The sequence below is a fragment of the Montipora foliosa genome, chromosome 11, assembly GCF_036669935.1.
Source record: "Montipora foliosa isolate CH-2021 chromosome 11, ASM3666993v2, whole genome shotgun sequence".
NCBI lineage: Eukaryota > Metazoa > Cnidaria > Anthozoa > Scleractinia > Acroporidae > Montipora > Montipora foliosa.
In genome coordinates this window covers 14,732,351-14,742,350 of record NC_090879.1, presented here as the reverse complement: position 1 = coordinate 14,742,350, position 10,000 = coordinate 14,732,351, and the positions used below count along the sequence as shown (strand labels likewise).

Here is a 10,000-nt window from a genome sequence, read left to right as displayed (position 1 = left end):
AAGAACATTAAAACTCGCAGTTGATTAATGGCGAGATTTTGCTTGTACAGAGAAGGGTAACACTGACTTGTCGATGATCAACGAGGAGGTTTTATCGTGTTAAATTTTTTTTCGTTCCGTAGAACGTGGACGCATGCCGTGGGAGAACTGTCGTGCAGTTTTCTGCCCGACGGCTATGCCATGTTCATGAGGCCTAACAAGGCCGAAACAGCTGTCCATGGCTGCCACTGCCTGGGTGATATGGCTTTGCGAATGCGTTACGTACTGGCCAGACCCTGGTTTGGTGTTCGAGTGTGTCACCTGCTTTTATTGTTGTTACACAAAATTTACTGGCACACCGATCAGCAATTGAAGTGCCCCTGTGACCAAAAAATCAATTCATATTTTTCTTTGGATTTCAAAACTGTGTTAACAAAACACTAAGTGACCCACGTTTTAAGCCTTGATTTCAAAAAGACACCTCTTTCTTTTAGCTGTAATTTTCCCATTTAATGGTCCGCCATTACTAACATTATGTTCTTGAGAGAGCTGGATCGAGGAGAAAATGACGTCAAAGGCTCACTAGTTTAAGAATGCAATACTTGTGTACGCCGCAGAATTAATATGCAGCACGGGGATTTTGGGCTTTCAGACTTTTAAACTCACGCTTTGCATATATAATAAGCTGCGTTCACACGCCCAAATTTTAAGCTAGTGAGCCCCCGACGTCACTTTTCCCTGGATCCAACCCTCTGAGGTCCTATCGGTAAGTTTTGAACGTGAGTAATGGCGGACCGTGAAATCCAAAACTTACGCTCAAAGTAAACGGCCTTTAGATAAAAATCAAAGCTCAAAATTTTGCCAGTCAGGTGTTAAGGAAACACACTTTCAAAATCTGAAGGAAAAAAGGAAGTGGTTTTTTTTTATCAGAGGGGCACTTTAAGGCTGATCCACCATCCCAGCACATGCGTGGGAGAACTGCCGTGAGCAGTTCACCTAAAATAGAGAGTTTGTATGGATTGGGTAGACAAGCTACAAAATCATAAGGATTTGTATGGAATTTTTTGCGAGGCTCCCATTTGAACAATTTTCCGCTGAGAACTCTCAAACTTGGCTGGGTAGCTTTTAATTCAGTATCATTTCAGTTGAAATGTTGAGATTTTCAATCTAATCAATACAAGAAACTCGTCCCAGTCCTCTCACGTTTCTGCAATTGGCTATGGCTGCCACTGCCCGTTCAAAAAATCGACAACTCTGAAACGCCTGATTGTTCTGTTGCTCACATGTTTTGGGCTTATCCCAGCTCTCGCCATTAGCCTAAAAGGATGTAAAATTACCCTCTTCGTGTCTTAAACTGGACAAAGTTCGTAGAATGTGGCGTTCCTCTCGCAAGCTCAGTTTACGTGGCCTTCCTCCAAAATCTCTGTTGCACTCCTTTCTTTGATCGCGGTCAATTATCTCGTCTTTTCTTATGCTATGGACCGTGGCTCGTAAAACACGGCATTGTCGAGCTATATCCTTGATCGATAATTTCTTTCCTTGTGTTAACTACTTAACATAAGCCCTTTTGGACGGGCTGATTTCACCATTAAACGCCATGATGTCTTTGTCGTGTACGTAGTCCTTAATTTGTTCGAAAGCTCATTGAAAGGGCAATAACTGGGCGAAAAATCACTATCTTCCGAACTTCCATTGTCAAGATAAAGCAATTTGATTAATATGCCATGTCAAACAAACCCGGACAAAACTGTTGAGACATTTCAATCCAATTTTCAATTTCGCGCCATGTTACCATGGTGTCCAAAAGAAACAAATTCGCCCCCCCTCCCCACCCCTGGTGCAATGTTGTTTCGGCTTAGCAGCTCAAGCGTGCATTTCTTGTGTTACCGCAAACAACATTGCAATAGGGGAGGGGGGAAACAGTCTTTTAATTTGCGACAGTAAGCATTTTTGTCTGGGTGAGCGCAAAAAAATACGTATTCTCGTAATGTGTCTCAACAGGTTTTGCCCGAGGTTGTAGGTAGAATCGAATAATCAGTTATGGCGTTACTTTATGCATTGGTACCCTGAAGATTATAAAAAAAATTAATATGTTCCGGCCTCATCACTCTAGCGGAGAGGTTGGCAGCACATCCTCTTACCCAACGAGTAAGGCCCAGTCGACAGGCATACGGAAATTTTTGAATCCGCAACTTTTTCGTTCCGAATTCAAAAATTTCCCATCCACCCGTAGGGTATTCAAATCGAATTCGACTTACCACACGAATCCGATGATATCCGGATTCACTCTAGAGAAACTAGGTCTACACGATGTACCACCATATTTAATTATTATACATTGGTGTCACCAGCTCGATTTTGATTGGCTATAAGCGCGCAGCTAATTCTTGCTTGCTCTGTTTCTCATACGTCATACCTGCAGACAATAGATTTTATATATGTAAATGTGAAGTTATACCTACAGACAACAGTTTTAGGCATGCAGAAGTGACGTCAACTAACACACTAGCTAGAAGTTTGATCAGTTTTGTCATGGCGGAGTCGAGATCAAGGTTTGCCACATTATCAGAAGAAGATTTAAATCTCCTTCTTGATGATAAAGATGCAAAAAGCACCAAAAGGGCCACAAAGTCAGCACTGCAAGTTTTTCATCAGTATTTGAACGAAAAAAACAGCAGATGAACCTCAAACAAAAGATACGCTTGCGAACGTGTTAAAGCTGCTCTATGCAGAAGCTCAAAAAGCGGATGGCACTTCTTATTCAAAGAGCACATTGAACAGCCTCAGATTTGGATTAAATCGGCATTTTAAAGCCACTCGTGGTTTTGACATCATCAACGATTTAAGGCGCCAAAATGTGGGGAATTGTGCGTTTTTTGATAAAAGCATGAAACTTCCCACAAATGACTGGCAACAACCACTTAACAATTCTGGATATAGAGGCATCAGTAACAATTCATCTAACAAGAATAAAACGGTTTTAATAAAAAAATGCTGTGCGAGCAGTAGGAAATGCTCAGATGTGCAAAAAAACTCTTCCAATCATCGCGCAGAATGCCTATTGTTCTCGGGACATTTACTTCCAGTTAAAAAAATGTTGTAGATCTGTCATATCGCGCGTCATTATGCATAAACGCTTAGAAAGAGCTTCGATCATTGGTTGCCATGAACGCACAACGACGCTCATTACCTCGATGAAGGCGACAAACTTAACAATGAACGCAGAGCGCTATTGTCTTTTCTTTTGTTTCGCAAAACTGCACATAATAAGTATACGCATACTTCGTACGGAGCATTTCATGACACGGTTTTCCATTTTGCTTTATAGCATGGGCAATTTTTTAGATTCGTTTTGTTTGGACAAAAGTTATAACTCACAAAGAATGATGAACTGTCAAATTATCTCTGCGCAAGCGAAATAATTGTGTTCAGTGAAAATAAACACAACCTTCTATTTGTGAGTGTTTTGCGTTCGGAAGCTGCTGCAGAGGTTGCATAACGAGCTTAATAGAAGAAAAAGATGCACCATTTGGAAAGATTGCGCTTAAAACTATTAAGTTATCTATTACCGCTACAGCGCTTTCTCTGAAAATCTTTTGTGCAGCTAATAGTCGATATCCATTGGTGCATTTCGATCCACCGGCACCCCTTTGTTCTGTCATTAGACTCTATAAATATTCCGGTTTCCTTCCTTTGCCCAAAATAATCGATCTGTTATGAAGATGGAGAAACGTAGACGTCCACCTCAGGGCTATTATAAGAGATTCGCCATGATGTGGTCCGTTTCCTGTTCCCGAACCTACCAGCACATGTGCAGCTGACACAAACAGACATCAGCGACCAAGAACTAGAAGACGCTGGCCTGGCCCCGTTCGTGGAACGGACAATCAACGCCAATGGAAGCCGATACCGGATCGTGCAACTGACCTTCCGACTTTTGCTGTCAAAGTCACCTTCGTTTTACCGCGATGGCAAGGAAGTGTCCCGTCCTGTCGAACGCCTTCGCGTTGTCTTCAGAAAAAAATACCTCACTGGGGCACACTGAAGGATTCAAGCAAGGAAAAGGGAAAAAAACGGCTCTTTTAAGAGCCACCACATGAAGTAAAGTTTATGACCAGTCATTAACCTTTCTAAAAGATCAAATATGGTGGCCACTTTACGTAGGATGTTTCGCTTCGTTGTCTGGAAATCTGGCGAAATCGGAGAAGCGGTTACGGTAAACAAGGCCTCGGTACTGTGTCACGAGATTCCTAGTGTCTTTGTTACAGGATCTTAGCCGCTGTTTATCAAAATCTCTGTAGCGCGTTCTTCTGTGGGAATGGCTTCGACAACTTTCGGTGAGTTGGACATCCACTTTCTGGCATGCATGTTGGCAATTCCCCACAGCGCTTTCAATTGACGGTACAACTCCACTCCTTCTTCGTCATTTTCAACACTATCAATAGAGTCGTCCATGTAGGTTGACTTAAGAATTGTCTCAGCGGCAAGGGGATAACGGTCTTAGTTTCTTCGAGTGTTCTCCTGCGCTACAAACTGCGATTCCATAGGTGCTGAATTCTTTCCAAATACTACACGGCTGAACTCGAATACGTCCGGCTCTCGGCTGGGTTCCAGGTCTTTCCACAATAGTCGGAAATGGTAACGGTCCTGCTCCTCAATCTCTATCTGGAGGTACATTTCTTTTATGTCGCAAGCGATACCACCAGGGGTTTCGGCGGAAACGGACAAGCACGTTGAAAAGATCTTGCTGTAGTTTTGGTCCAGCATAGATCATGTCATTCAAGTAAATGCCATTGCATTTATCGGCACAGTCAAACACAATTCGTACTTTCTTTGTCGTTTTATCCATCGTCACGACCGGGAAATGTCGCAAATACCATACGTTGTTTGGCAGCTGCTCGTCCAAAGGAACCTTTGGTAGATATCCCTTTTCAACATAGTCCTGGATAGTTTTCTTATAATCTTCGACGATGCGGTCGTCTTTCTTTAAATTTCACTCGGTGCTTCTGAGGCGAGACAGTGCCATCGGCTTAGTGTCAGGGAGCTCGGGTTTCTCGTCTTTCCAGGGAACGGCTACGCAATATCTTCCTTTTTCATACTTCAGAGAATCTATCACCTTATTCAAGGGTAGTCGTTCTTCCTCGGTGAGTACAAGTCTGTCAGTACGTTCTGTGCCAGACTTCTCGATTTCCCGGAATCTCTTAAGGCTGTTATCGATATCACAACAAATTTCTCTTTCGTCGCTCCATACGGGTTCTTTTGTAAACAGGGCGCGAATGACATGAGTTCGCGTTCTCTCGGCTTTGTTTTCGTCAGGCGCACCAATGCAACTCCACCCAAGTGGTCCAAAGCGGGCGCTGGGTCCACCACTTTTCCCTCGGAGATCAACATGGGAATAGTGGAGTTCAGCGTTATCAATGCCGACCAAAAGATCGACGAGTCCATTGTTTGCGGGCTTGGCAAAGATGCACTGGGTCAGGTGAGGCCATTTACTTTGATGTTCGGTCCAATTTACAACTCTGTAATTGCCTGTGACTTTCTGCGGGCACGTTTTTACGCTGATTTCCTTTGAGAACTGTCCATCGACGCTTTCAATTCCAATCTTTAACGGCATTGACTGAAAGGTCTGTACTGTATCATTGAGTACATGAACTTGAACTTTCTGGAAAGGTTCTTGCAGTCCCAGTACCACAGCAACTTCTTCGTTTAGGAAAGTCTCGTTCGATGCGTCATCGAGAATAGCATTTATCTTCACTTTTCTACCACTAGCCTTCATCCACACAGGAACAGTTCGTAACGAATATGTTTCATTCGGCGTTTCGGCATTACAGCTGGTCATGGTCACAACAGGTGCCCCTTCCCATGGAACGACTGGGCGTCTTTCTTCGTCAACACGAGGCAACGTATTCATCGGTCCGGTTTCAGACATGTTTTTAAGTCCATGAAGAAGGCGGTGATGATTTCGAGGGCAACCTTCTATTCCACATCTTCGGGCTTTTCTGCAATCTTTCCCCCTGTGGTCAGTGGCCAGGCACCGAAAACAGAGCTTCCTTTCTTTGGCGAACTGCCAGCGGTCATCCACTCCTTTGTCATGGAACTGCTTGCAGAACCACACACCATGATCAAGACTTTGACAGAGAGAACGGGGAGACCGCATGTCTCTTGCTTCATTCTCGATTACAGCAGTATGGAAATTCCGCATCCTACCAAGATCTGGGTACTTCGGTGCTCTTGGCGGTTTAACATGCTCGAAAGTCTTCGCTTAAATCCCGTTAGCCATTTCCGCTGTTTCAACTTGAATGCTCTTTTTTTACCCAAAATAAGGGGGCCCCTCGGGCCCCTCCCCTAGATCCGCCACTGGCGTTCATTTAACCGGCGGCTGTAATTCTCTAGTTGACGATCAGGCAACTTCTTCACCATTAGACTATGAAGAGTTCCATCTCCTAGCTCTCCATCTTTGCCCTCCGCCTGTAACTTGACGACCCTGATTCGCACAAGGTCTGCGAACTTGTCCAGAGCGTGAATATCGTTACTTGTGATTGACGGCATCTGTTCTAGCTGATCCATGTAGGCTCGCAATAGTCGGCGTGCGCCACCATATTTTGATTTTAATATTTCTTTGGCCTCTTCGTATTCTGGAGTTGTGACCCCGAGACCGCGGATGGCTTCCAACGAACTCCCTGTGAGGCATTGCCGCAGACTTGCCATTTTCAGGTTCGCTGGCTCAGCTGATTCGTTTACTAGACTTCTGAAAAGGGCCCAAAAATCTTCAAACTTGTGTTTGTCACCACTGAACGTAGGGATCTTTAACGGCTTCAGAAATCGACTTCGGTCTCCTTGACTTTCGTGACTCTCGTTCAGCTGCTGGACAGGGTGCTGGTCGTGTTCAAGTTATCCGTCATGTTCACGCTAATCGACTTGCCTGTATTTACCGTTTTGCGCGCGAGAGTTTTTATTACAGTTTGCCCGACTTCAATCGCTCTCTGTACTTCTTTTTCGATACTTTCCGACTCTTCAATGGCTTCTTTTTTCTCAGATTCATCTCCGACCTCAACATAGAACGCAATCAGTTCCTCCACAGTTTCCTGTGCGTTTTCCAGGGCTGTCCAAAGGTGCCCAATCACACTTTCGATGACCGGTAACTCGGAATCTTTAAGACAAACTTTTTCCAGCTCGTGTCGGAGTTTCGTGACTTTCGTTTTTTCGGTACGCTTTCGCTTCTTTATCCGTAGAAACAAAATGTCCGCTTCCTTCCTTTTCTCGACTCCACTTAGTCCTGTTTGTTCGGCGTTTTCCTCGGTAAATTCGATAACAGCGGTATCTTCGGTTTCGGAGGCCATAACCGCACAAATCAAAAACTCAAAACACGAAACGACGCCTCAAAGAAAACACCTGGTCATGCCTTTCTCCCGTCGTGGTCGCCAGAAAATGTTCGTGAGCGGTAAACGGAACAGTACTCGACCAAAACACTTCAAACTCGGTAAAACGGTAAACTCTAAACGGCACAAACCTTTCTAAAGGGCACAACTACGGTTCACGCGAAACTGTTTCAAAACTCTCTCTATAAAACGTTTTTCTCCTCAAATTCGTAATCGCAATAAAAGTACACGCAACTTAAAATTCAAACTGTTTCTGTGCGCGCGCGCTATTCGCGCGTCACGCCATTTTGGAACTGTCTCCTTAACAGTAAGATAGAGAGGAGTAATTATAAAGCAGCATAAACGGTACACATTTTGGTGAACTCCAGAGTTTGTGTCTGTTGAACTGTTAAAGGTTAAAAACGCTCTAAAACGACTGAGTTTTCTGGTTTGGATTTTTGAAACTGGCATTAATCCTAAGGTTTTGGAAATTTGAAAAGGCCATGGAAGAAGTCATGGGAAGTCAGAATTTGAAGAGCTCAAAAGAGTACAAACCCTGCCATAAATCCTTATAATAGCACCATGATTATGGTCACGATTGCTTACTAAGTTCACGTTACTGACGATTGTTTCTTTTTCTACACTGAGAAGACTGAGAATTGGTCCATATTTATTTTAAATGGAGAAATTTATTACTCAATTTAAAACAAAGGACTGTACTCGTTTTCGAGAAAATGACGTGGTGAGGTCCAACCGTAAACAAAACGCCGCCGTTTTTTTTTTTTTTCTTTCTTTTTTTTACTGCTCGCGCGATGATCTCGCCTGAAATTATCCACAGCACTGCCAGTACAAAACATTGTGTGTATTTCAGATTAAAGTGACGATTTCTTGAAATTATGTATTTGTAGATGCCTTTATTAAGAAATCAGTCACAACATACAAGTGGCTTTACAATCGATGACAAACTAGGCTAAGCTGACAAACCAGTCAAATATGTCATCGCCTTCTTCACAACGTTTTTTGAAAACGCGAAAATCTGGGTCGGTCGGACGATGGTAAACAGAGAAAAAAGGGGATGACCTTAGGTCAGAAATAGAGTATTCATTTGGTCATTTTGGTCTCAAACTGGGCATGGTTTTTGCACTTTAGTCTTGAATTTGGCAGTGTTTTTAAAAGAAGCTAGTTTTTCATCATTATCGATAAGACCAGCAATTACACAAGGATATCCAGAAAGCTCACACATATTATGATATAGGGCACTGAGGTAGATTTGCGACAGGGCATAAATTTAAGGGTAAGGTCATAAATAGGGTTGAGAATCGCACATTTGGTCTTGAGCAGAGTAAATGCTTCGGGAAGCGAGTCTGTCGTCCCCGCCAATTTTTCATAAATGCAAAGTATTGTGTGTCAGCCAAACAACGCTAAGAGGTAAAAGCATTTGACGCATAATTTTCCCATTTCTGTGCCAGGCAGTGCTTGATTCGAATGCCGGCTGCGTTTTGTTGTCGTTGATGCAATATATTTTTCTTTTCAAAGAGGACGTGTTACGTGACGAGAGAGAGATGTGCAATTATTCACACAGTCTACCTTCGGCTTATTTATGAAGCCAAAATACAAGTGCTATCGGTGTTTTCGTGGAAACCTGCTCAGACACGGTACGTCAAAACAAAAAGCTTGCTATTTCTAAAGAGCTTATAATTGGACGCGCTCCACAAGAAGTGAAGCTCCTCAAATTGTGCCGAAAATTTGACAAATTCAATTAAATCTAGAAACTGTCGACACCTTATAAGAAAGCCATATTGTACCTCTTTTGCAATATAGCAAGGTTAATTAAAATATCATTTGATGAATTAGTTACCTTCCATAGACCTTATTCATAAATGGCGGTCAATTTATAATTTTTTTGTCGAAGTGCAAATTAGCCTACCAAGCCTCGATACCCTACAGTGAATTGAAAAGAATTCTTGCTCTAAAATGAGGCTTGGTAGGCTAATTTGCACGTGGACAAAAGAATTATAAATGTGACCGCCATTTATGAATAAGGTCTATAGTATCTGTCTGCTATTTATCTGCATTTTCGTCCCCAGAGCCCACGATCCTTCTGGCCTGTGGCAGGGATCGAGAGCCATACGTGATTAACCCCTTGACTACGGTAGCTCCTCGATTAGTGTAATAAAAACTAAGTATAGTCTATAGTTCTGAATTTTTTTCCTTGTTCTTGTTCATGTGGTAAGCAGAGTTAGTACAGAACGCATGCGCATTCGCAAAATACGTATTAGCCCTTTGGCTACTAGAGATTTGGCCGAAAAACACGTTTTGAAGCCAGTTGAGGGGTTTTTTGGTCACTGTCGTGCTGTTTATGAGCTGCACCTCCCTACAAACCTGTTTTCAGCCAGGTGCAAAATAAGCGCTTGCAAAGTTCGGCATGCGCAGAAAGCAAAATTTCCACATAGTTTTTGGCTTTAAAAGTAGCACAACACTTTCGACTTTCACTTTTCGCTTTCTCTCCTTCCCTCTCTTTTCGCTTTCCTTGCTTATTTTTATTTTTTTTCTGAACTTGCTGGGCATTTGGTAGGTTTTATTTTGGTAGGAAGAGTTTCTGATAAACCTTTCATCATCTTAGAATTAGGTGCTCAGAAAGGTAGGTGGGTAATGGAGCAAGC

The 10,000-nt window shown here is 42.9% G+C and overlaps 2 protein-coding genes across 2 annotated transcripts; both read right to left on the bottom strand.

Moving 5' to 3' along the window:
• Positions 1-4,972: 4,972 nt before the first annotated feature.
• Positions 4,973-6,181, bottom strand: LOC137976726 (uncharacterized). The gene has a single exon (XM_068824077.1). The coding sequence runs from the start codon at positions 6,179-6,181 to the stop codon at positions 4,973-4,975; it is 1,209 nt and encodes a 402-aa protein (XP_068680178.1).
• Positions 6,182-6,324: 143 nt separating this feature from the next.
• On the bottom strand, positions 6,325-7,319 carry LOC137976725 (uncharacterized). The gene is made up of 2 exons (XM_068824076.1): positions 6,939-7,319; positions 6,325-6,855 (listed from the first exon to the last, which is right to left on the bottom strand). Exons 1-2 carry the CDS (start codon positions 7,317-7,319, stop codon positions 6,325-6,327), a joined length of 912 nt encoding a protein of 303 aa, XP_068680177.1.
• Between the last annotated feature and the right edge of the window lie 2,681 nt (positions 7,320-10,000).

What these genes read in the sequence shown, in the direction of transcription:
- LOC137976726 (XM_068824077.1), bottom strand. Translation starts at nt 6,181, where the DNA reads ATGCGGAATTTCCATACTGCTGTAATCGAGAATGAAGCAAGAGACATG.
- LOC137976725 (XM_068824076.1), bottom strand. Translation starts at nt 7,319, where the DNA reads ATGGCCTCCGAAACCGAAGATACCGCTGTTATCGAATTTACCGAGGAA. An exon ending in CGATTGAAGTCGGGCAAACT is followed by an intron (nt 6,856 to 6,938) that starts GTAATAAAAACT and finishes GAACACGACCAG; the next exon opens with CACCCTGTCCAGCAGCTGAA.